Here is a 26,560-nt window from a genome sequence, read left to right on the forward strand (position 1 = left end):
TTTCTTGTTGGTGCGTCGATTCGACGCTACAGCCGTTCAAAAAAGACCGTTTTGCCGCCTGGATGCTGGCAACCCAACACAACATTTGATCGTATCTGTGACGTCATTTCCTGCAGCGAAACAGCGCACGGCAGGATTGCAAGGAACACACAAATTTTGTGAAAAATGACAAACTACCAATAACATTATTAACTGTAAAACGAAGCGAGAAACGCGTCCAGCAGACCGAACATCATATCCTACCAGCCAGAAGATCAGCAGTCATCTTAGGGGAAGGGGGAAGTGAACCAAAGATATGAGAAATGGAAAAAAAAAAAACGTATTCAAAATGAAGTGTCAATATCGGATTTTATCTCAGGCTACATATCAAATATCAACAACAATAAATTTTATTGGACTTGCAGCTTACATGTGGCTGTTTACGCCCAGCTACATGTCAAATATTTGCAAATCTCGTTGCAAGGTTGATATCTACAGGTTTGTCCATATGCCTTGTGGTACTTTTGTGCTGATAACGGAAGTATCCGAAGTTCACGTTGTTATATTACGGCTAAAACACGTACAACCACAGTAACAATCTAATTATGAATCAGTAGCAAATATACTGCCCTGTTCACAGTTGCAAACTATTACATGTGTATCCGGTGCATAGATAAACACAGTCGTCGGAGAGCTTGTTTTATTACTACTTATATCCCTGTATTTTCAACCATTTTTGCCACTTGCCTCATAATGCCCTGAATATACGTTATATTTTGAGTTCTTTCATTTCTATTTTGTCATCTGATCAGTGTGTCACAGACAACTAGTATCAGAAGAACGAAGTGGATAGACTAAATTGTAGATGCCAACTTGGTAACTAGATTTACAAATATTTGACATGTAAGCTGAGACAAATTTCGATATGACCACTTCCACTTGAATTCTATTTTCTTTCTACTATTTTTCGTATCGTTTGTTTACTTCCTGTTAGGTTACAGAACGTGTTTTCTCGCTTTGTTTTAAGGTACATAATGTGTCATTTTTCACAGAACATGAGTGTTCCTGGCAACCCTGAAACGCATCGCTTCACGACGGGATATGACGTCACAAATGCAATCAAATGTTGTGTTGGGTTGCCAGCATACAGGCGGCAAAATGGCCTTCTTTTGAACGACTGTAGCACCGAAACTACGCACCAACGAGAAAAATGTTACTGAGAAAAGTTGTTTGTTTTGATGTCCTCTATACGTTTCCGTGGTCCGTGGGCGCCATTAAAATGACACCCTGTATATTACGATTGCTATGAGCTTTTACGTACGTAAATTGCACTCAAATATCATTTCAATGTGACAATAATGGTACAAATATGTGTAAAATTAGTGCTGGTAGTTTCAGCCCATAATCATCTATCAGGGTGGCTACTCTAGGACCATGATAAAATTCAAGTATAATTCCCGGTTTTCAAGGCTAATTTCCCAAAAATTCAAGGATACAAACAGATGTTTTCTCTATTTCAACCTTACGTATTACCGCCTCTCACCAACCACACAGAGACATACACAAATATATTAACAATATAAATGTGATTCAAACGTATCCAAAAATTCTAACAATTCAATTAAACGGTAAATATATTTAAAATATTTAAATTAAAGTGCGGTGTTAACATTTGCCATTTCACATTCCCGGGCTCAAAATACATCTACATACACAAGTCACAAATGTTACGGAATATACTAATTACAAACCCTGGGGGGTAAAGGCGGTCAGGGGTGTGATGCTGATCACATCACCCCCACTCACGACCGGATCAAGAAAGTGTGGGGTGTTACCCCCACACCCCCTATACGCCTTCATGGCGTGGTGCTATGCACAGGGGAGCACTTTATCTTTTACCTTTTTTTACTAATTACAAAATATGTTAATTGTATAAGTATGTCAAATTTCACTAATCAACTTCAAGGTATCGTATCTTGCAAAAATCTTCGGTCGGTCAGATAGATTGTTCTGCAAAGGGCACTAACAAAGTAAACTGATCGAAAGATATGTCTATTCATTCCTCGATAAAAATAAACGCTAAACTGTGAAAAACTTGCCTCGGGGAATTTATAAATATGTATAAAATCATTGGGATTTGTATTAATAAAAGTTGCTATTTTTCACGTCTGGGGAGAAAAATTCACGCAGATATCACGCATAATTTCCGGAGCAAATAATTCACTCAGAATTCCCGGAATTTAAAGAATTCCCGGTAAGTAGCCACCCTGTCTATTCATTTTCATATATTGCTGTTGATTGGTATGATAGACTAAATTAGATTTTAACATGGAGATGATGACTATGAGTCACCTGAGTTTGAATTTCACTACCTGTTTCACTTCACTAAGCATATTTGAAGGCCCCTACCACAGACAAATTACGGTTGTACGTGAACTACTGTGCTTCGAGCGTATATCGATCGTTTGTCCGTTCGAGCGTTATTCGCTCGAGCGAAGAAAAAGTCGATTCCGTAAGCCATCTAGCGTCATCCGTGCGAACTATTAGATGATCGAGCAAAAAAGCTTCGATGCAGCACACTATCAGGCACCCAAAATCTTCAATTCAATCAACCAATCAAATAATACGTTGCTCCCTTTTAAGTGACACGAACCAACCTTCAGAAATATATGTTTCGTATCCAAGTGATACGACAAGCTGCGCGTGTCGCTTGCATAAGACACATTTAGTCACCACAAGATATCAGTTTCCAAACCTGCAATGCACGCTGGGAGGAGAGATAAACGCCACGCCCACTTCCAGTCCTTAAGAGCCACCCATACTGATAATGCCAAGTGCTGAATAGTCTATCTCTTTGTATCTCTTCCATTTGGCTCAAGTTCAAGCTGGTTCTTTTTTCAACACAAAAAAATAATAAGCAAAGGGAAAGAGAACATCTGGCAACAATGAACAGTACGAGCACAGACGGAGCAAGGGAAGCTGAAACAATCAAGTAAGTAAGAATATTGTGTTTATTCACGTTGATATTTGAACTCAAGCAACGACAATGCTTGCCAAAACCGAAGAAAACACCGCTACAGGCATTTTGCAGCCTAAAAAAATGCTTTGCAGTTCTAAAATGCGAATGTACAGAACTCAAAATGCCGTGGCGGAGTGGTTACCATACCGCGCTACGACGCCAGGGGTCCCGGGTTGGAGCCCCAGCCCGAGCATGAGTGTTATTTGCGAGTTTCCATCAATTTCATCACGTGGTCGCTCATTCTCACCGTAGCGATTAGACGAAAGTGGCAAAAAAGCGACGCTAAATAGAAAAATCAAATCAAGAACTCGAAATGCGTCAACAATTGACACGGTTAAACTTATAATTTCAGTTTCTCTTAAATGATCCTGTCTGATGTTCGCAACTGATGCATTATTAACGTATCACACGGAACAGTAATCTTTGATATATTTCTGTGTGTATTTTGATGCACCATAAGCCGTTTTTGCACTTTAATGTTTACTATTATGTGTGTCAATTGACATCTTTTGGGATCAGTGTGCACTCAGAATGGATTTATAGTATGTACTAAAAAGTGTCAGATATGGGACGTACATATTTAGTTATTTTAATCAAAATATGAAATTGGGGTATTCCAGCGTTACGTGCGACATTTTGCACATATAATTTAAGGTTCTAGATATGAAATGGATTAAAATATTCATAATGAACTTATTAAGTACTTTGGGGTGTCTGCTAAAAATGAAAAAAAAAAACACGTTAGTACGTTAGCATACGATGAACGCATGAAAAGCATTAACGAAAGTGTGTTGAGTGTGTGACACTTTGAAAATGTAGCAAATTTTGACTTAATTTGTCTGTGAAGTATGAGGCTACAGATGCTAGCACCTTTTATTGGTGAAATGTGCAAATTATATGCATTCATACAGATCTAAACCTTAATTCGATTAAAACAATAATTTTCAGATTGATTCATTATGTTATTTAAATGGAGTAGGACCACTTTTCGGGGAATATAATCAAAATATCCATCAGGTATTCATTGATTTTAAGAAATGATATGATTCTGTTAAAAGAGAGAAATTATACAGGGTGATTCATGTAAAACTGACACATTTCCTTATTAAAGCATGTGAACAAGAATAAAGCTAGCAACAAGTTTTTACATACGAAAAGTAGCATATATGGGAGTTTAATAATCTTTGCACTACAAGCTGAAACAGGGCCCCCTCCTCTGGACATGTCGTTTCGTGTTCCTGGCCTTTCGTTGGAATATGCTGTCGTCATTACTGGTCTCCAGTTCATCCATTGTCCAAGGGCGTGTAGAGTACAGTTTTCCCTTGAGTTACCACCACAGATAGAGGTCTGGGGTGTCAAATCGGGTACTCTCGGTGGGCATAAATTCCAGATTATCATCTATTCCTGATCAGCGTCACAGACTCATTTGATGCATGGCACAAGGTGTCAATCTGCTGAAAATAGCCTTTACGCAGCTGTGTCATTCAGTTGCTCAACAAACACCATGAAAATATGTAGCACGTACTGTATCCTTGCAATGACTGAGCCAGTTTTAGCGACGAAAGCTACCAAATTCTGCACAGCTGCGTACTCTCTTGAGGATGTATGAATTTCCCAGATGTCCTGCGTCGTGTGAAACGAAATTGGAGAAATACGAGGTAGTCTTGTTTCAATAAAACGGCAAAGAAATGTGCTAGTTTTATATGAATCACCCTGTATAATATATTAGTAGAGTTTGGAATACCTAAAAAGCTTGTTAATATAATAAAAGTACGCAATAATGAAACAAATAGAAATTCATGTGGGTATATGCCTAATGTCTATTTATATTTCTATGTTCTACATCACTTTTCTACATATTCGGTTAATAGCGAAGATGAGGATGAATAACGAACTTATGAAATGGATGATCAAACACAATTGCACATTCATGGTTGACCAGGATTCGATCCTGAGACATCTGCCGCGGTAGGGAAGACCCTTACTATAAGCATGTTCATGATTAATTTCTTTAGCATTTTTTACATGGAGGGTGATTCAAAAAGTAAGGTCCCAACTCCGATATTAGCGTACACAGAGATAATGGAAAGAGGGTAAAGTTGTTGTGAGGATTACAATCCAAAGTGCTTGATTTTCAACTTAGCCGTCAGGTCAGGTCGAATACTTCACATGCTACTACAGGGGGGTTGCTACGATTTTTTTATTATGAAATTCCCTGACATTTCCAGGTATTCAAGTCCAAAAATAAAATTTTTCCAGACATGTTTATCATCATGATTTTTGATTTTGAACCTTGTTAATTATTATGAATATTCACTTTCACAACTTTCTTTAAAGCAAATTTCATTCTACAGGGTGGCTCAATAAGTCACTTAACACCCCCAGTACAAAGCCACTGCGGCATGGAACGTGAAAATTGCGATGACCAATCGTTGCCTGGCCAAGGGGGAACCTCATTGACGTCACCCGCATGGTCGGCAGCCATCTTGATGTCCGCCATCTTGAATTCAACTTCAGAAATGTAAATGGGAAGGGGGTCGTGCGACATATCAAAATGGGCTAGAATTTCATGTGGGTATTTCAGATGGCTGCCGAACATGCGGGTGACGTCAATGTGGTTCCCCCTTGGCCAGGCAACGATTGGTCATCGCCATTTTTACGTTCCATGCCGCAGTGGCCTTGTACTGGGGGTGTTAAGTGACTTATTGAGCCACCCTGTACATGCATAAAAACGTGAAAATTCGAAGAATAATGTAAAATTACAATTGGCATCAAATGTGTCGAGTGCTATAATCACTTGCGTCTGGCCTTCAGGCTAAGGTAACAGAGGTATATTATTTCACCATAACACATCTCCAGGATCTAAAAACAACAGAAAAACTTCATAAACCATACACATTTTTTCAATTTCTAGCGGATTTATAGTGTCGTAGAAAATGCTGCTGTATATAGGAATTCTACAGGAAATGCCAACACGACTAAGATCTAAAAATAATAGATGATAACCCCTTCCTTCACCAACCTTTCTGATATTTATGATCACATTGTCAATGTACTTTAGTTATGAATCAGATATCTGGACTACAAGTTTTACTTTGATATTCCTTCTAAAATATAGTATAAAAGTGAAAATTTAGTACTGAAATTTGAAGGAACCATAATTTTGCACAAGACTGAGAATCATAAGAATGAAAGGAACAAGTTTCTGAACTGAATCTTTTTGGGGAGTGAGATCAAAAGAACCGCCTCCAGAAGTGTAAGTGAACTGCTTGTTCATTTTGCAACTTTTCCTCTTGCAGACTCCAAAATGCAGGTAAATTCCAGACGATATACAAAATTCCCTGACATTTCCCTGTTTTCCAGGTTTTCCAGATGCGTAGCAGCAAGCCTGTACTAGGTCTTATTTACTTTACAACACGTGCAAAATACGGCACATTTCTCTTTACAGCATGGCGACCTTCTCAGGTGCACCAGAGATTGAAGTCACTACAGAAGAACCGGTGGAGTTGAGGAAGCCCGTCAGCAAACAGAGCAGTCCTTTTCTCCTGGTGAAATGCGCTGAACTGGTAGGTTCACTGACAAGAGTACACCATTAGCTTTTTATTAGTGATTTTCCTGATAAGTTCACCAACACAAGTGTTTGTGACATTTTCATAACTATCTAGAACAGTGGGTCTTAACCATAGGCGTAACTTACTTTGAGGGGGCACAATGAAACTGGGCCTAATTTTGAGGATGCACAATCAAATTAGGCCTAATTTTGAGGATGCAGAATTAAACTGTGCCTAATTTTGACGGGGCACAATCAAACTGGGCCTAATTTTGAGGATGCAGAATCAAACTGGGCCTAATTTTGAGGGTGCAGAATTAAACTGGGCCTAATTTTGACGGGGCACAATCAAACTGGGCCTAATTTTGAGGATGCAGAATCAAACTGGGCCTAATTTTGAGAGGGCACAATCAAACTGGGCCTAATTTTGAGGGGACAGAATTAAACTGGGCCTAATCTTGAGGGTGTAGAATCAAACTGGGCCTAATTTTGAGGGTGCAGAATTAAACTGGGCCTAATTTTGAGGGTGCAGAATTAAACTGGGCCTAATTTTGAGGGTGTAGAATTAAACTGGGCCTAATTTTGAGGGGGAACAATCAAACTGGGCCTAATTTTGAGGGGGAACAATCAAACTGGGCCTAATTTTGAAGGTGCAGAATTAAACTGGGCCTAATTTTGGGGGGGCAGAATCAAACCTCGAGCTTAACTTTTGGGGGAAGAAACTGAAAAGGTTTTCCATCCCATAAAAACAGCGTCCAGGAATATTTGCTAAATAACTGACGTTTTCGAAATTACAAATATTACTCTTTATTACTTTGCTCCTTCCCTAACTTATAAATTTCAATAAACCCCAATTTTTGGGGGGGGAGCAACTGCCTCCCCTTGCCCCCGTCAAGTTACGCCTATGGTCTTAACGTTCGTGAGACTGAGCCCCAATCACCTTTCATCCTCATCTTCGTGATCAGCCAAAAGTTGCAGAAATGCTAAGTAAAATAAAATTCATTATTAAATAACTAACTCTCTAGCCTTCTTAAACCTGCAGCCTACCACCTATCCCTATCCTGGGGGCAAGATCAATCCAATCTTTTCCACCCCTACCGATTTTCTTTAGGTCCATCTCAACGATATCCCTCCATCTTCGTCTTGGCCTTCCTACAGGTCTCTTACCATCAGGTTGCCCAACAAGAATCCTGTAAACTCTTCTTTCCTCTCCCATTCGTTCCACATGGCCTCCCCACCTAAGTCTTCATTTAATTATTCATCATTAAATATGAATAAATAAATGATGACAATCATCATATAGTGACAGTTCGATTATATCAAGGCTTGATCTAATGAAATATTCTAATTTCCTCACACAAACACATTTAAATTACACCTTTAAATAATTTGGCAAATGCTGATTTTCATTGGCACGGTGCTTCTTGAACACCGAAAAATTCCTATTGATGCTAATCGTGGTCGAATAAAATCTGTTTCAGAACTTCTAGCGGCCTAGCACATTTAGTGCCAGGGCCAAGTAGTTGCGAAACTGCTCTTGACTAGGAATGGTCTGGAAACAAGAGTCGAGACGACGATTACTTTTTATTTTCCTTCGCTTTTCTGCCACATAAAAGAAAATGTCTATTTATAACTTCTTTATTCAAATTTTGGAACTAATTCATTCATTGTTTAACAATTTTAAGTCCATACATAACTCCACATTTTGATGAAACTATAATATTTCCGAGGACCAAAATGTAAACCTAGGTGGAAGTGAAGCTGAATTTTGGGTGTCTTATACCCCTTCAGAGTTTTAACGTTTTGATTTACTTTTGTTTTGTATTGTGTCCCACACGTGACACAAAAAAAAACCAATTAATTTATACTTTAACCTTTACATTTTCCCCTCAACTCCACTAGCACATTCAAAGATCAATTACCTTCTGTCATAAATAATTTATTTCTCATCATTTGGAATTTCAAGAAATCAAAATTAAATTTCTTATTAAGTCAAGAGACAGTGTTTCGTCTGTTCCACCCGTGACACAAAATTGTTCACTTCTAGCTACAAACCTGGGATAGTATTTTAAAGGTAGGTATGTATGATCAACAGTGTTAAGTTTCATATTTCATTGCACAGAAACTGTCAGAAAAATGTTACTTTAATATGAACAATGTAGTCGGTGCGTCCCGCACGTGACAAAGAATGCCCCACATATGTACAGGATGGTCACAAAGTGTGCGTCCCTCCCCCTTTATTTTCGACACTGCGATGGTAACAGTCAGATTACTTGATATGAACACATACCTGTGTCACTGATTAACAAAATCTGGGACTTCTTGGAGACCCTTCAGAACGTTATTCAGGGGAACGTCACGGCCCGAAAAAGGGTCTTATTCACACTTGCATCGCGAAGTGTGCCACAATATGGAGCACAGTTCGGACGTGCTACGAGAAAGACTGTCTCCATACCGATCTTCCGGACACTTAAACCACCAGGTATGTGTTCATATCAAGCATTCAACCATAACCAACGTAGTGTCGAAAATACAGAGGGGTACGCCCAATTTGTGACCACCCTCTACATAGTTTAGTGTTTTTAGTACATAATTATTTGCTCCCTTGTAATGACAATGGCTTCACCAATAATATGTGTTTGCTTTCGATTGTACATCTAGTCTCGGCGTTCATTTCTGATGCTTTTTGTTTCAGGCAATCGCATGCGCATGCTTGGGCCTCCAGACTGAAACCTGGGTCATTCTCCTCCTCCGAGGAACAAAACACATAATGGCAGGACCGTTCATAGCCGCGACAACGTTCATCGTGTATAGCCCCATATTCCTCGTCGGTCACGTGGTAGGAAGCAGAACGCCGAAATACATTGTAAGTGGATATTTTCAGCCATCACTGCTCTGGGAAACACTTCCTTTGATTTGCGATGGATGCGCAGGCAAAGGTAGTTTCAGCCCACAATCATGTTTCATTTTCACATATCACTGCGTATTGGTAAGGTAGGCTAAACTACATTTTAAAATCGATATGATGATTATGTTCACGTAAGTTTCAATTTCACTGCGTGTTTCATTCTATATTACCTTGCTTCGAGTGTAGGCCGCACGTTTTGTCATGTTTTAGTGACTTCATGGTGAGCTCTCAATTCCGTACGCTATCTAGCATCGCCCGTGCGAACTATTAGGAGATACAGCGAAAACCTCTTGCTGCAGCAATCTAGTTGTAAGACTATAAACTCTCAAGAGTTTCTCTTCTTCTCTTTCTTAATTATGTTTTATGGCGCCCACACACCACACATCTGTTATGCATTTCCGCTTTCGGCAACTATTTTGCAGAAGTTTGTCAGCATCCCGGAATTAAAAGAGTCCCTAGTCCCGAAATCCCGGGTGTGTTCGGGATTGCATTTCCTAGGTTTGAGGTTAGATTGCTGGGCTAAGTAACACGAACATAGCATCATCAATGTATCGAGAGAACACGATCAGATGACTTAGGCCGGTTTTAGACGAAAGCATTTCCTTTAACATTTTTGCTAGCATAAATGCTACGTAAATGCTTCCAAAAATCTTATAACAGATAATACTTTACACGAAAGCATTTTATGGAACATTTCGGTTAGCTGTTTCAATTCCAGTACAATACATACAGCACGAAAGGCACGTCGAGTTACACCGTCAATGCTGTGTACACGGTGTTTACAATTGAAAAAGCTAAAATATTCTTCCATACGTGTACAGTAAACGTTCTAAAGTATGTATTTAATCAGCGCCATTCTTCTCTGCCTTAAACGATTTAATACGAAGCGATATTCCTCTCGGTTGAATTGTTATCGTGTTTTAAAAATGTGGAGTGGTCGTTTACATCTCACGCGGCCGCCATTACAACTGCGCTCGTGACCTAGAGCTCGCCTCTGATTGGTTACGCTACGAAAAATGATACGGACCGAGCCTATCAGTATGGCATCTGAAATGCCGTAAGATTTCTCGCTTTACACGGTAGCATTTTGGTCATGGCATAAATGTTAAGAAAAATGCTAAGGAAAATGATTTAGTCTAAAGCGGGTGTTAGGAGGCAAACAGTACAGTAGCAACTGTGGGTAAGCTGTAAAATCGTATCGTAACCGCTATAGGGCAAGTGGAAGGTAACTTAGATACGGGCCGGGTCTGGTATATATGACCATTTTAAATCCGATGAATTATTTTGAAACATCCTGTGTATCCTAACGCATAATTCTACGAAACTACCTCATAACGTGTTGTGGTTCATTCCAGACGACTGCGTTCAACGTCGTCGGCATAGTTCTGTTCATCGCAATGGGCTTCTCCTGCTTCATCTACTGGCACGACATGCGAGGGGTCCTCAGCCGCCTGGAGGGCTACAACGAGTTTCCCGAAGACCAACTCCCGAAGGAGTACACGGCCATCAGGGACGTCTTGGAAGAATTCACGACGACCGACGTGTCCGTGGTCACCGACAAGCTGCTCATGCAGGGAATCCTCTCCTGCTCGGCCGCTGCCTGTTTCCTCTTGGACATCTTCCTCATCCTAAAGTACACAGGCAATAAACTAGTTAAATGATCAACCCGCGTCCAGGGCAGTGTCCGAATCCGCAAACGCACCGTTACGTTCTTTCCCCGTAGCCTTCATGAGCCGTCCGAATAGAAAGGCTGCCGAGTGGTATAGTTGCCACTTTTCCCACCAGGTGTCACCCACCGTGCTCTGGGAAGCAGAAGGAAAAGAGCCAAGATTAAACTACTGAAAATGAAAGCTATCAGGCACGTATCTAGAAAAAGGGGTTGGCGGACCAAGTGCCTCGGTAATTGAAATAACAACATTAATGTTTAAATTACTAATTTTAGGTCTATTCATAACATGCAATTAACATTACATTACTATTTTTATTGCATGAATAGGAAAAAAGACGGAATGAGAAGAGAGATAACATTACATATTCGTTTTCTAGCTTACTTGTAGTTAAGATCTCCGAAATGTGTACAAAAACAACTTTTCTTGCAAAGAAATCAATGTAAATATTAAAAAATTATAACTATTTGAATATTTATTGAATAAAAAAGGATGCTATGTCGAGTTGACGAAAAGTAAAATTCCTGATAATATTTTATACATATTTATTAGGGTTGAGCCGATACCTATATATCGTTATCGGAAAGCATCGGTTGGAATTTATTTACAGATACCTGCCGATAGTTTTCCAAAATTTTGGGTTTCTCACGGGCCCCACAAAAATGACCCGCAAAAAAATTGTGATAACCTAACATCCAGTTTAATATTATGATGTAATTATCAAAATATTTTTAAGCAAAAATTCTGGTAAATTGATGTAAATAATTAGATTGGAAAACTTTCACACTCATATTAATTAATATTTTGAACAACTTTTAATTATTACAATTTTAAAGCATCGGTATCGATTCTGCCCTAATATAAGTGGTAGTGTGCATAAATCTTCCTTGCTTTCAATTTCACTGCATCTTTTACTTCACGATCCATACTTGAGGCCCACTAGCACAAAATGATGATTATACGTGTACTACTAAGCTCCGAGTGATACCCTCTACACGCAGCACTCTATACTGTGCACTGTACCTCCACCGTGGATCGAAACTGAACCACTTCATTACAAGGCGACAGGCTTGTACAGTGGGATGTATAAGTATTACGGAGCAAATTGTCCATCCCCATGTTTATTCTCTTTGTTTTACGCAATCAGAGATGCAACAACTGAAACAAAATTTAAAACAAGCCGCTGGCAACCTCTTTGCCAGCATACGTACAATTCTAATCCTTAAAAGCCACGTAGGTTGCAATCAAAAATTTAATGAGAACGGCCGTGGACAATTTGCCGAGCAATACGTGTGCCACTGTACACGTAATAATAAAAAATAAAAGTTTTTGAAGTTTTTACAAGCAATGTGATAAATTTAGAGACTTCACCTCGTAATACAAATGTGTCTCACGAAACGAGCGCCTCTGACAGCAAAGGAGCTTTCTGACCAAAACGACATGAGTTTGGTTTGAGTTGGTGTTTTAAGTCCACTTTATACACAGTAAGGCTAATCGGGACTGAACCTAAAGTTTAAAGTGGGATCCGAACCACTTGTGCCTCCACCGGGTATCGAACCCAAAACGACATGAGGCAAGGAACAAGTGACAAGCAAAACGGGCACCTCCATATAAAAAAAAAAGAAGAAAAAAACATTCACTGCGCATGAGCGGCCACTAGACCGAAGCGACACGAACAGCTTGGTGTCATTTTGGTACGAAAGTTGCAATTAGTTCTGAAGCTTCGTTTCCAAGTCGGTTGTATCATCAATCTGAAATCTGTCTAAAGCCGGTTTTAGACGAAAGCATTTCCTTTAACATTTTCGCTAGCATAAATGCTACGTAAATGCTTCCAAAAATCTTATAACAGATAATACTTTACACGGAAGCATTTCATGGAACATTTCGGTTAGCTGTTTCAATTCCAGTACAATACATACAGCACAAAAGGCACGTCGAGTTACACCGTCAATGCTGAGTACACGGTGTTTACAATCGAAAAAGCTAAAATATTCTTCCATACGTGTACAGTAAACGTTGTAAAGTATGTATTTTATCAGTGCCATTCTTCTCTACCTAAAACTATTTAATACGAAGCGATATTCCTCTCGGTTCAATAGTTATCGTCGTTTAAAAGTGTGAAGTGTCACGTTGTCTACATCTCACGCGGCCGCCATTACAACTGCACTCGTGACCTAGAGGTCGCTTCTGATTGGTTACGCTACGGAAAATGCTACGGACCGAGCCTATCCTTGAGAAATGCCATGAAATATGGCATGGCATCTGAAATGCCCCAACATTTCTCACATTACACGGTAGCTTTTGGTCATGGCATAAATGTTAAGAAAAATGCTAAGGAAAGGGGCCTAAGACTTAGTCTTAGCCCGATTTTACATACTCTTGTCTCGTTGAAGGCTCGGTAGCCACCTTCATTTTTTTTTTTTATGTACAATAATTCTGAAATGATCAATAAAATCAGCAGGCATTGCACGGCTATCTCTGAACCCTCTTATCTATCAACCTCCTCATTGACGGGAGATAAGATAAAAAATCGATTTCTGTAAAAAGTCTTTTATCAGCCTGCACAAGCTCTGGGTGCTTTGAAGGCATACATACGATAATTCCCGCAAGCCGTTCCTGGAGACGATTGCGTCACATCCGTTTCCGGAATTTCAGACATGTTTGGTGTTATCGAAGCTAGATGTGTCGTTCTGATTGTCTTGCTTTCAGTGTAGCCATTTTATTCTGGTAAGTACGAAGCTTCTCCTTTTATTTCAATTTTGAGGGTCCTCTCTCTAATAATTCACCTCTGTAGATTGAAACAGTGATTATGCAGGAAATGGATTTATAAGCAAATACGTATCTACCAGAGTGGATTGATCCAAACAGTTGGAAGAAAAAGAACAAGTAAACATTTTATGTCAAAAGCGTGAGGTGGATCTATTTCTTTGCACGCAAGTGTATTTTACAGGGCCGTTTACTAGAAAAGGGCCTTTCTATAAAAACATACGTGTATATCTATGTGCATGGTGCCAAAAACCATACAAGCAATTTTAAGAGTTTTTTAATTAGAAAATCGATTTAAATAAAAAAACAGATTTAAATAAAAAGCAACAAAAATTATTTTTTAAATAAAAATTATGATTCTTATCCAGCCTGGTATCTACATAATATGATGCCAAAATTTTATATCTTTGCAAATCGTAGTGCATACGCTCGAAAATTCATATTTATATTTTCCGTATTTTAGCTTTTAGCACATATTTTAGTTATTTTTACATATAATTTCCATATTTTCAAACATTCTTTTAATATATATTCCATATCAATGTTATTACTACACTTCAGTCTCCTCGGGCCATTCCAGAATTACACGCGTGACATTCACACATACAATGTAAGGTTCTAGACATGCGACTGGATTAAAATATTCCTAACGAACTGACTTCAAAGAATTATGAAGTACTTTGTTATGTCTGCTGACAAATTTTTTAAAAATTGAAGTATGACGACAGCCTGAATGCATGAAAAGCATTAACTAAAATGTCGTGTGACGCTTCAAAAATTTACACCTTAATGCACTTAAAAACAATAATTTCCAGATTGATCTATTTTTTTATTTACAAAGAGTACAACCGACTACTTGTCGTGGAATACCTCCTACGTTAACACAAAACGTTGTGCGTTCATATATGTTAGTTTTGTACTCTCCACGACAAAAGTGTTAATGAATTTTTACATTTAATACACTTTCTCGTGCACCACAAAAGCAGTCAAATTTTTTCATAAAAGGTATTTCTCTCTCTTTCTGAATGTTTTTAAATTGTGAATAAGACTGTTTATGAATTAAATCATGGTTAAGGAGTGGTTACAAATGTGTTTAAGTGAAGTTAGAGTATAAAATAACTTATTTTAGACTGATAAACCACATCTTTACAACAACTTTCCCATCTTTCCATGTTTCGCTAACAGCACAAATAACTGAGTTGGCCTAAAGTGTCGGACTTTTGATGTGATTTATGAACCCCTCCCCCAAATCAAATACTTTCCTCCGTCACTGACCCTCAGCCCGTAGCTAGATAATTTGGCGCCCTGTACATTGAAATTTTATGTGGACCCTTGGATATTTTCTTCTTATGTCATGGTTTGCGAGTTTTATATCCTAAAAATTATGAAATGTGCAAACAAAGAAAAACTCACCAAGAAATAATATAGGTTATATTTAAAGATGGCGCAGTGGTAGCGTCCTCGCCTTGTAATCAAGGGGTTCCGGGTTCGACACCCGGTGGAAGCACATAGTGGTTCGCATCCCACTTTAAACTGTAGGTCCAGTCCCTATTAGCCTCACTGTGCATAAAGTGGATTTAAAACACCAACTCAATCCAAGCCAATCGTAGTTTGTGCATTCATGATTTTAAAAAAGAAAGTTTAGCCCACTTAAGAATATTTGAGTTATATCTAGACCTCGGATGTTACGTTTTTAATCCATTTTATCTTATACAGGTATGTAAGAAATAATGAGTCATGTCGGCGTTTCGTTAAAAAAACGAAATAACTCATGGAAGTTTTATAGTGCCTAAAAAAACTATTTTGCTTGTTAAGGTTCAAGGTTCATGCTCCGAAATCAAGCATTTTTTTTAGTTTTTTATATATTTTTAAAGGTTTTACAGGATTTCTATGTCACGAAAAAATTCATGACGAACGTGTTTGAAACATACTCTGTCGATTTCCCTTCCTCCAAGTCCACGGTGATTTTTCAAAGCTCTAAACAAAGTAAAATGTCTGGTGCCACTGTTACCTGCACAATCCAAACTAGTCTGATCTGTGTGATCTTGCTCACTTTCGCGTCACTTCCGTGCTTTGTGGCATTCACGCGCTGCAAACTGACCACTGACTATATTTTTGTTGAAAGATTATTTTCATCATATAAGATGATCCTCGTGGACAAAAATTGCGGAGTTTGACTGTGGATAACATGAAAAAACGATTGTTGCCTAACTATACGGCGAAGAGTGGACTTTAATAGCAAATTTCCAATGGTAAGTTCTGCTATCGCCGTATGGTTAGGCAACACACATAACATTATGCAAGAGAGTGCGTATTTCAGGATATAGGAGTCCCATTTTCATTGCCAATGACTATACATAATCAGCATTTTTCAGGAACTTTGAACTATTTTAAGTTCTTTTGAACCTACTTCAGGATTTTTCGAGCCCAACTTAAGATTTTTAGAACCTGTTTTAGGGTTTTTAGAGCCTATTTTAGTAACCTAAAAGCACACTTTTTAGAATCTAAAAATCCAAGGTCTAGTTATATCTTACTGCCTGAAGAAAATTCTTAAAAATTTACTATTACTCCAGCAGTGTGTTACCGGAATATACATCTGCCAAGTGTAAATTTCTCCGTCGCATGTTCCTTGTTCTTTTATCATTATTATTATTTAAAAAAGCTTTGCATAGCCCCCTCTGTGTATGGCGCCCTAGGCCTCTGTTCCACGGTTCAGTGTTTCCATCCAATTCGTCGAATACTCATTTCATTTTCGTGACGAACATAAAAGACAAAAATAAACTTTAAAATACTGGATATGCAGCGTTGGCATATTTTTTGCCTACGTACTTATCACACGGTTCGTCTTGTCAGCTGTTGCAAAATTCTAAAGAGAAGTACGTGTCGATGGTATGAATCTTTGCAAGACAAGGAGCAGTTTTACGTCACTGATAAACGTTTCGGCTGAAGATATACTGAAACACGATTAGCCTTGGAAGTCAAGATTACGGTCGTACCAAGAAAAAGTACTATAGATCGTTGATAAGACAGTTATATTCATTTGGTCGTCTAACCAAAAATATAGTTGTTTTCACACCGATCGTTTGAGATATGTATTTTGGGACATGAAATCAAGTAAAATGAACACACTTTGTTGCACCTTTTCTTGAGATTAGCACATTCATTCTCTTTTTACTCCCTCTTTTGTACTTCAGTACCTTTTTCCTTTCTTTTCTTTCATGTTTTGTTAAAAAGAAATGTAGAGAAAGAGAAGTGATTTTCACTCTTCTTGAGCAGCTACATATAATCCTACAGTCTCATTTTGTAGAACAGAACGAGAGCTATAAAATGGTATAATATAATCATTGCAGTCCCAATAGTTCCCGAGATAATGTAGCAAAACCCGCGAGAGAAAACACAAACTTCAACAAGACCTATTCGGAAGAACCACTGTTCTCTATGCGGTCCGCGCGCATTATATACAGAAGGCGCAGGCAATTCTCATACATTTACCTTGCATTTCTCAAATATTTCCATGTAAACACTCTTCACCACCAGCTGAGGGAGCAAACTCTAACCCCTATACCAACAACAATCTCAATCTGCCACTCCCACAAAACCTCCACGGAGGAAACAACACCATTTCGGAGGATAAAACCTCCAAACTCACGCCCCACCCAAGTCAACGGGAATTTTTTTTTAATATATATTTCAAAAAAATTCCAGCTGTTGCAGTTGCAGCAGGATGCACAGAACCACAAAAATACTAGTTCAATTACATCTCATTCGAAGCATTTCGTTTCAAAACTAAAGCACGGGACGTTACTTTCAACACCCTTTACCCAATAGAAATTATTATTGTTGTTGTAGAGATCATTGAATAAAGGCATTTTATCAGCATCTTGAAAACATTTTCAGAACCTTTCCTTCCCTTTTCCAACCATAATATTGCACCTTAAAATTCATTGCCTAGACATAACGTGTTGCGGCGAGAATATACCAACTACACCGTTACTCCATCTCTTTACAGATCTCGCCCATGCTGAAATATGACCAGGCCCAATCTACGTGTGGGAAAAGCCGTCAAAGTACTTGGTGTTCTAGTGAAGGTGTTGGAAATAGTTAAGTTCCAGTTTTTCCTTGTCTAGTCTTACGGCAGGCGCCCTACATCCTGGCAAGGGAAGTGGGGAACGGGGAATATTCAGCAGACCAACCAGACGACAGCGGTGGCGCCGAGTTACGACGTCCGGGAGGTGCTGCTGCTGTGTTTCTTATAGCTCTGGATTGGTCGCCTGCCAGCATGTAGGGCGCCCGCCGTAAGACTGGACAAGACCTATAGTTGATGTGGAAAATTCTGTGTCGTCAGTTTCTGGAAGTAACTTACTTATTTAAAAGAATTCTGGCTAAGTAGCTATTAGCACTGGCGACTGGGTGCCAAAACGTGGGAGGGACAAGGCGACTGCCCAAGGTAACCAAATCGCCGTCACTGCTAACTACTTTTAAAAGTAAGTATACTCTGTCCCAGCTAACTGTGGAGCAAGGCGACAGAGAAGCGAAGGAAATAAGAGTGGCCAGAGCGAAGTAGTACATGGGAAGGCAGTCGCTCTCCCTTCCTTTCTTCTCACGTGTTCATTGGTGGAGCCGTCTCCCGTCACTACTTGTGCAGAGACTTGATTTTGTTTGCCTGCTCTATAGTTAGCTGGAACAGAGTATAGTTGTAGCTGTAACAGAGTTACGTTTTGGCAACAGAAGTAACGTTAACAGTTAATTAACGACACAAATGGTTAACCAGAACATTTGTGACGAGGGGAAGGAAGAGCTTAATTTGACAACCCTGTTTTCAACTATGTGCCCTCTCTGGATGCTAAGGTGAAAGGCGCTGAGCGAACTTGCCTAATGCAAAGAAGCTTGCGTACTGAATTTAGAACATTTATAGGTCACTGATTGTGTGTATGTTGGCGATAAAATTTCCAGCAGAAGGTAAATGCTAAAGTAACATACAGTTCCTTTTCAAGTAAGAGCAACTGAGTTACTTTTTTTAAACTAGTAACACATTCTTACTTTTAAAAAGTAACTTTACGAACAGTGGTAATTTTGTTAGTATTATGGGTAGTCAATAAACTTGTGCCGTTTCGTATATACATAAGTATATATTCCAGTCCAGTTGATAAAGCTACATAAACTGACTACACTCTGTCTCGGACATCTGTGGAGTAAGACCGCACATAACGGTTGACAAGGGGAAAAAGCGAGTGAGTGGAGCAAAATAGTTCACGCTTCTGAAGGTGCTGGTGGCTGCAGTTGCATTATCCCCTCCATGCAATCTCTTCTCCTCCTACGCGTTCATTGGTCGAGCCCTCTTCCGTCACTACTTGCGCAGTGGACTTGTTTTCCTTCACTTGCTGCACAGATTCCCGAAAGTTTGTAGCGAAAGAGATTACAAGGCACAAGGGCGGTGGAAAGGAGCCAGTAACGGAATATTATTCCTTAATGGTTTCATTGATTGAATTGGTGTTTTAAGTCCACTTTATGCACACAATAAGGCAAATCGCTACTGAACCTAGTTTAAAGTGGGATCCGAACCACTATGTGCCTCCACCGGGAAATATTCCTTAATGGCTGGTGATTGGTGATTGATTTGGTGTTTTAAGTCCACTATATGCACAGTAAGACTAATAGGTACTGGGCCTACAGTTTAAAGTGGGATCCGAACCACTTGTGCCTCCACCGGGTTTTTCCTTAATCGATTCTCTCATAAAGTTATTTATTCAGGGTGACAGAAAAATGGGAACTTTTGAAAAGCGTAGCTGGCAACAGTTCGTAGTTGACAGTAGGGATGGCGAGATCCGAAAAATCCCACATGAGCGCTTTTTTGGAAAGTAAGAATGTGTTTATAACATATTGTTACCTGCTAATATATATATATATAGTATACATATACAACAGAAACGAAGAAACACGTATTTCTTCCTTTGGGCCCCTCTATACACCAGCCAAAGTTTCATGGAAATCGGAGGGGACACTTAGATAACCTCCCTTGTTAGTCTTACACTTTGTAATTATATAACACTGCATATATTATATTATTTTAATTTCTAAAACTGTAACTGTAGAACAATTGTATATTTTTTGGATATCATTTCTATCTTGTTAAAGGTTTCATCCTGGAATGGAATGTCTCACATTTGTGTGTGTTTCCATTTCCAATACATTCGAATGAATACATATTCGTTTCAATGGCATTTACAAAATCACCTTTGACATTTTATTTTAAACAAGTAAGATTATTTTTGTGCACGAGTGTGTTAGCCGATGAATAGCAAATTATTTTAGGAACAATACTTGAAAAAAATCTTGTAGGACTAACAAATGATTTTTTTTTTAAAATAGAAGACCATAATACCTTTTAAGGTGTGGTAATATTATAATGGGATTGAGATACGAAACTATCGGATCCGGATCCGTTTGGCCATCCCTAGTTGACAGCACTGCATAACGATATCTTGAGCAACAGACAACTTTGCCATTTAGTAATCATGGATCAGTGGAACGGTCAAATCGTGCTTTCGCCATAAAAATGTTATCTCTCGATTTGGCGACATTCCCTGGCCAACAAGATCCCCGGATTTGTCCGTATGTGATTTCTTCTTGTGGGGCCACCTTAAGAGTCAGCTGTACACGTCTCGGCCAAGAACAAGGAATAACGTGAAGCAACGAATTAAAGACGAAATTCGTGCCATCCCACCTGGCATGTTGCATGAGGGACCTCAATGACAGATTGCAAGAATGCAGAGCTAGAAAAGGACTCGATCTCAAGGACGTAATTTTCAAAAAGTGATACTGCGGATAACTGTATCTTAAATGGCACGTTGTAACAGTTCAATTTCTGTCAATATATGTTGTTTTTTTATCTGATTTCTCTGGTGTCTGGTGGTTTTTTCAAAAGTTCGCATTTTTCTGTGTCACCCTGTATAAGGGAAGTATACAGAAGATGTACAGGTCAGGGGCGGATAAAGAGTGCTAGGACACCCTGAAAGGTCGCAATAAACTTGGGTCGATATCTGGCTTCATGGCCATAATTTTATAGTCATTCTAGACATAAGCGTGTCATTACGGGGTTCCGGGTTCAATTCCTGGTGAGTCCTGTCCCGGTTAGTCTACCCAAGCTTGGTATTTTATGCATATTGGAACAAATTAAACAAATAAATGAATTGGTTTCGGTTTTACTGACAACACAATTTCTGATATCCTTCCAGGCCATATCATGCACAATGCTTGGGTTTTACTCCAACGTGTTTCCATGGCTATATGAGTATGGAAACAGGCACCAGATGGCTCTAGTCTACCTCACCGCCGGATCCTTCATAATTATCACATCTATCACGTATATAGGGCAGCTATTTGGAGAAGTAACCCCAAAGTGTTTGGTAAGTATGTCTACCATATAAATAGGATATGAGTCTGAATATACAAGAGGGAGTCAAATGTAAACCTTAATTTGATTTTGTTTCTTATCTAGTAGATTTCTGTATGTAGGGTTGCACAAGTTTCCTGCATTTTAGCACAGACCTATTGCTCATCTTCATATATTTTCATGTGTTAGTGCCTGCATTCTAGGGATGGCCAGATCCGGATCCCCACGTTTTAAAGCTGAAACACAAAAACACGTATTTCTTCCTTTGGGCCCCTCTATACAAATGCCAAGTTTCATGCAAATCGGACACTTAGATAACCTCCCTTGTTAGTCTTACACTTTGTAATTATATAACACTGCATATATTATGTTTTATTTTAATTTTTAAAATTGAAACTGTAGAACAATTGTATAATTTTTGTATAACATTTCTATCTTGTTAAATGTGTTAAAGGTTTCATCCTGGAATGGAATGTCTCACATTTATGTGTGTTTCCATTTCCAATACATTCGAATGAATACATATTCGTTTCAATGGCATTTACAAAATCACCTCTGACATTTTATGTTAAACAAGTAAGATTTTTGTGCACGAGTGTGTTAGCCGATGCGTAGCAAAGTGTTTTAGGAACAACACTTGAAAAAAAATCTTGAAGGATTTCTTTGTAATCGCAGATCATAATACCTTTTAAGGTGTGGTAATATTATAATGGGATTGAGATACGAAATTCTCGGATCCGGAACTTTCGGACCCGGATCCCGATCTGGATCCAGATCCGGAACTTTTGGATCCGGGATCCGGATTTTTCGGATCCGGATCCGTTTGGCCATCCGTACTGCATACCTCAAGAAGAATAAGTCACTTACGAGCCACTGCGAAGGCCTTTCCAGCCACCTGCCTGCGAACTGAGGCCATTGTCGAACTTTCTCATCCATTAGTAAACTTGCTGGTGCGGTAAGCATGCACAAAGATATTGAATTTTCATTTGCCGAGAAATTTCTATATATTTTAGGATGACAGAGGGCAAGAAACAACTCCTCTTTACTGGTGCAAATGTGTCGAGGCGGCGCCATATTTAAAATGATCAAAATGGTGTTTTGAAGCTCACTTGATCAGTGTTGCAGCCATGAGATTGTCTTATAAATAACAGTTGAAACCTCATGTAAACTTGAGCTGTATACAGTCTGTACTGTAATTTTTGTGGGACTCTCAAGGTTTCATTTGACTCGTGTAATATATATGTAGGCTATTATATATCACAGTACAAAAATCATAGAAAAGAGGGTGAAGCTCCATTTTGTTTTTGAAAAAGCCTTGATTTCCATTTCAGGAGAGTATTACATTGTCAATCTGTTCTACTCACAAGTAGATTCAAGATGGGGAAAAATGCTAAAGTAATTTGGATCCGAAAGTGTTTTAAGGAAAGGCCATTTAAAAGTTCCAAAATGTTGATTGATTTAATGAAAATTGTTGGATGCGTCGGCACACATGGCCATTTTGTACACTTCAATGTATACGGGGAAATATCATCCCCTTACGTTACTTCTTACTTAAAAAGCCCCTTGAGAAAAGTTAAAAAGCGCAAGGTTATAAAGGGACCTGCACAAGACAAACACAACACATTAAAAAGTAAGAATATTCTAAAAATCTCCTCACAGACAGTGGAAGAGCCCGGCTCTCCTCAAAAACCTAGAAACATTTGGTAAAACACTGTCATCTCCCAACAGGGATGATAAACAGTTGGAAATGTTAAAACTCTGCCTGATGAAAGCAAAATCGGCCGAACCCTTAAAAAGACACTTAAATTACAGACACGCAGTTGCGGCGAGGGGGGGAAAGTTGCCCCCCCACCAACTTTTTGCCCCTGTACTATGCTAAACCTTATGCACCAAGGGATAATAAACTGTCCTTCCCCCCACTTTTTGCAATTTCCCCCCTAGTTTTGGAACCCAATCGCCGCCACTGCAAGACACATCGTGGATCAAGCCTCTGGAGTAAGTGACGGTGGTTGAAACGGCTGTGCCCTATTCTAAGACAAATCGACAAAGAGCAAGCACGCTATTTAAGCATCCATCGTGTGATAGGCTCTTCAAACAGAACAAGCAAGTGTTTCATCATATACTGAGGAGTTTCAAATTATTTCCATGGTTTCAAATTACCAGTGTTGATCTCTTATTGACACTTCTTTAAGTAAGAAGTTTATCATTTGTTGAGAAAAAAAAGGCAATGCAATAGTTCTGAGTTTTTAAGTTCATTAATTTTGAAATACGCTTTACTTTTACAGATCATATCCTTCTGCATTGTTGCCACGGCCATGTTCAGCGCGGTGGGAGCTGTCTGCATTCATTGTTGGGAGAATGCCGGGGAAACACAGTCATTAATGCGTCGCTATGGAACGTTGAAATATGGGCAGCTGCTATCTGTTGGTGTTTTAGCTGTCATTAATGGATTCATTTATTTTGTGGACGCGATAGTTACTGGTGTTTGGGGCTGATGGCTCCCCAGAAGAACTCTTGTGCATCACTTGGACCCCAGGACTTAATATCCACAGCATACACAACGTTCGAATTGCTGTGTAACAGCCCTAAAGTTGGCTCAATTCCACAAAATTTCTGGTCATGTCTGAACGGGATATGACGTACGGGTCTAGAGCATAACGTGGAATGGAAATCTCAGCTAACGCACTTTTTTTTGTTCTGCGCAGGCGCAGAAGGCTACTGCGCATATCTCTACGCATCCGTACAAGTCAACACCTTGTTCTGCGCAGGCGTAGGAAGTCGCAGTGGGACGTTTCTACCATTCGACGCTCTCCGTTGTTCTGCGCAGGCGCAAGAGGCTACTGCGCATCTTTCACATGGACGTACTACGAAATTCTCCAGTCACAAAAACCCAGACATGACGTATGCAAACCAGAGCATCAGTGAGAACATTCCTCGTATTGCCAAGAAACTATGTGGGAAGGATTGGGTAGTGGATATGCCTTGCAAAATCGCGGCTCAAACCCTATGGTGACCATTTTTGAATGTGTCACTTTTCCCAAGTAATTCAGGCAAATGTTGAAAATAGCAACGAATCTACAAACTTATTTATTTCAAACTTCTTCCGTCTAACTGAACTTCACTGTTAAACAGTGAAATAACCACTAGTTTGCATCTTGGGCTAGAAAATATCTACGAAGCGTCCTTGGTATTGCAATGTGGATCTCCAATCTATACAAATAAAATGTATGAAGATTAAGTGTACCCATACCTAGACAACTTATTTAAATACAATAAACTAATCAAGAAATTATGCTGTTGTTTTCAATATACTCTTGAAATTAGCTAGTGTGGCCTACACGTGTAAATCAATTAAAAAGGTAGAAAAGTTAGTTGTTTTATATTCTTTTATATTCTCTCAACATTATTTGGTATGGATGGTAACCAAAACTGTCATTTCCAAAGAGACGGAACGAACCAGACCTTTCCCATTCGGCATAAGAAAATATTTGGATAATCCATACCGTATGGTCTAGCACTGGTTTCTGGGCATTTTTTTAAAAAATATTTTTGTTGTTACAACCCCTATGCAAGAGTAGTTCAAAACAGGCATTATTTTTCTAAAACTTGACTTCCTTTAAAAATGGCAGCCAATTTTGTTTCATGGCTTGCAACATTTTTGGCCCTTGCACACAGTTGAGATAATTATGATAATTCAGCTAAGAAAAATGATAGAAAGCTGGAGTAAAAAAAAAAAAACATTGTTTCCAGTATATTTAGGGCCACAACTGATATTCAATTTTGAACAAAAATGAAAGTTTAGGATTTTTATTAGTAGGGAAGGAATGTAATATCATAGCTATATATATTTTTAGAAGAAACATATATATATATATATATATATATATATATATATATATATATATATATATATATATATATATATATATATATATATATATCCAAAGTTTTAGCAGAAAATATTTTAGCTCCGTTACTGGTTTCCTCTTTTAGTTGTTTCCTTGAAAATGCTCGTTTTCATTTTCTGAGTCTCAAAAGAAGGGGAGAAAAAATATAAATCGTTGTCCAAAATTGCTTGTCAGCGGATAATGCAACATGTTAATCACATTGTCATGCATACTAAGTCGCAAAATAATGCTAATTTACAACAGTTTTTAAGAGAATTGTACCACATTTTACACGTATTTTATGAAGAACAGCAAAAGTCGTAGACGTTCAATGTGGCAAAATTAGTATTTTGTGACACATTAGTCACAATTGTGTGACTGTCTTCTACATCCACAAATAACAGTATTTACTTTGTTTCTATTGTGTACAAGTTTATATAATTAACAGGGAACCATTGAAAGTAAGAACGCTGTATCAATGCCGATATTTGTTTTAAGTTGTTGATTGAGATTCGTTTTTGTTATGTAAGAGGCTTGATTTAAAAATGTCTTGTGTCAAAAAGTTGCAAAATGAATTTGCATCAAATGATTTAAAGTGAAACAATTATAAGGAAGTTGAGTTGTGTTGTTCAATTCTTGCAATTTAATTTTATAATTGTGTTAAAGTCTGCTCATGCTTCGCGTACAGTGGGATCCATGAGTTTTACCGTGCAAATTGTCCATGCCTATTTTCATTAATTTGTCTCTCACATCCTGTGTGTTTTTAAGCGATGAATTATTATGTATGCTGGTGCAGAAGTTGCCAACAGCTTGTTTTGAGTTTTGTTTTAATTCTTGAAGCTCTTGTTGGGACAAATAAAGTGCACGAACATGGTGATGGACAATTTGCACGTTAATACTCATGGATCCCACTGTACAATATATATTCAGTGTGAAGTATAGTTGCAATTTATATACTTGGCGACAGATACAGATAATATTTTAGTATTATTTTTCCAAAGGATTTACCAACATATCAATGGTTGGGCCAAGGCCATCTTTAATTCGAGGGAGGCCGGAGCCTTCAATTTGGCAACCCTGTAAACCGTGACGTCAGCCGGCCGCCGATGTTACTCGGAAGAAACATTAGAGAATGAATATCCAAACGTAAAAAAGCAAAATTTTCTGTAGTCTCTTCATCCCGTAATCACTTCATTCGCTCAAATTGTATTCGCTAGTTTATTCAACGTTATTTTTCATAAGTAAATCCGTATGTTATTAAGTTGTTAAAAATATGCATTTCAGCATTTCACGGAACATTCCGTACTTTTCACATGTGGTGAATCATCAAATATAATAAATATCGAATCATTATGTCATTATGATTTTTAATTATGTGCAAAATAAATCAG

General features: G+C 38.6%; 3 protein-coding genes across 4 annotated transcripts in view; 2 read left to right on the top strand and 1 right to left on the bottom strand.

Annotated features, from left to right (window-relative positions):
* Adsl (adenylosuccinate lyase) overlaps positions 1–26,560 on the bottom strand; it is a 521,028-nt gene that overhangs the window by 408,972 nt on the left and 85,496 nt on the right. The window lies entirely within an intron of this gene.
* Positions 2,810–11,608, top strand: LOC145978079 (uncharacterized). Its single transcript, XM_083110497.1, has 4 exons — positions 2,810–2,971; positions 6,447–6,564; positions 9,244–9,414; positions 10,812–11,608. Exons 1-4 carry the CDS (start codon positions 2,925–2,927, stop codon positions 11,115–11,117), a joined length of 642 nt encoding a protein of 213 aa, XP_082966623.1. The 5' UTR covers positions 2,810–2,924; the 3' UTR covers positions 11,118–11,608.
* LOC145978053 (uncharacterized) lies at positions 13,734–24,581 on the top strand. 2 transcript variants are annotated; one of them, XM_083110459.1, is made up of 4 exons: positions 13,734–13,850; positions 17,899–17,989; positions 21,125–21,295; positions 23,568–24,581. In XM_083110459.1, the coding sequence occupies exons 2-4, from the start codon at positions 17,918–17,920 to the stop codon at positions 23,775–23,777; spliced, it is 453 nt and encodes a 150-aa protein (XP_082966585.1). In that variant the 5' UTR covers positions 13,734–13,850; positions 17,899–17,917; the 3' UTR covers positions 23,778–24,581. The 2 variants fall into 2 exon arrangements, with proteins under 2 accessions (XP_082966585.1, XP_082966586.1); XM_083110460.1 differs by lacking the exon at positions 17,899–17,989 and having other exon boundaries at positions 13,802–13,850.

Source organism: Lepisma saccharinum, chromosome 24, assembly GCF_977018435.1.
Source record: "Lepisma saccharinum chromosome 24, izLepSacc3.1, whole genome shotgun sequence".
Taxonomy (NCBI): domain Eukaryota; kingdom Metazoa; phylum Arthropoda; class Insecta; order Zygentoma; family Lepismatidae; genus Lepisma; species Lepisma saccharinum.

Excerpts from the sequence above, each read along its gene's own strand:
- LOC145978079 (XM_083110497.1), top strand. The coding sequence starts at position 2,925 with ATGAACAGTACGAGCACAGACGGAGCAAGGGAAGCTGAAACAATCAA. Across the intron at positions 2,972-6,446 it reads AGGGAAGCTGAAACAATCAA|CATGGCGACCTTCTCAGGTG; the intron begins GTAAGTAAGAAT and ends TTCTCTTTACAG. Across the intron at positions 9,415-10,811 it reads GCAGAACGCCGAAATACATT|ACGACTGCGTTCAACGTCGT; the intron begins GTAAGTGGATAT and ends GGTTCATTCCAG.
- LOC145978053 (XM_083110459.1), top strand. The coding sequence starts at position 17,918 with ATGACCAGGCCCAATCTACGTGTGGGAAAAGCCGTCAAAGTACTTGGT. Across the intron at positions 17,990-21,124 it reads TAGTGAAGGTGTTGGAAATA|GCCATATCATGCACAATGCT; the intron begins GTTAAGTTCCAG and ends ATATCCTTCCAG. Across the intron at positions 21,296-23,567 it reads AAGTAACCCCAAAGTGTTTG|ATCATATCCTTCTGCATTGT; the intron begins GTAAGTATGTCT and ends TTACTTTTACAG.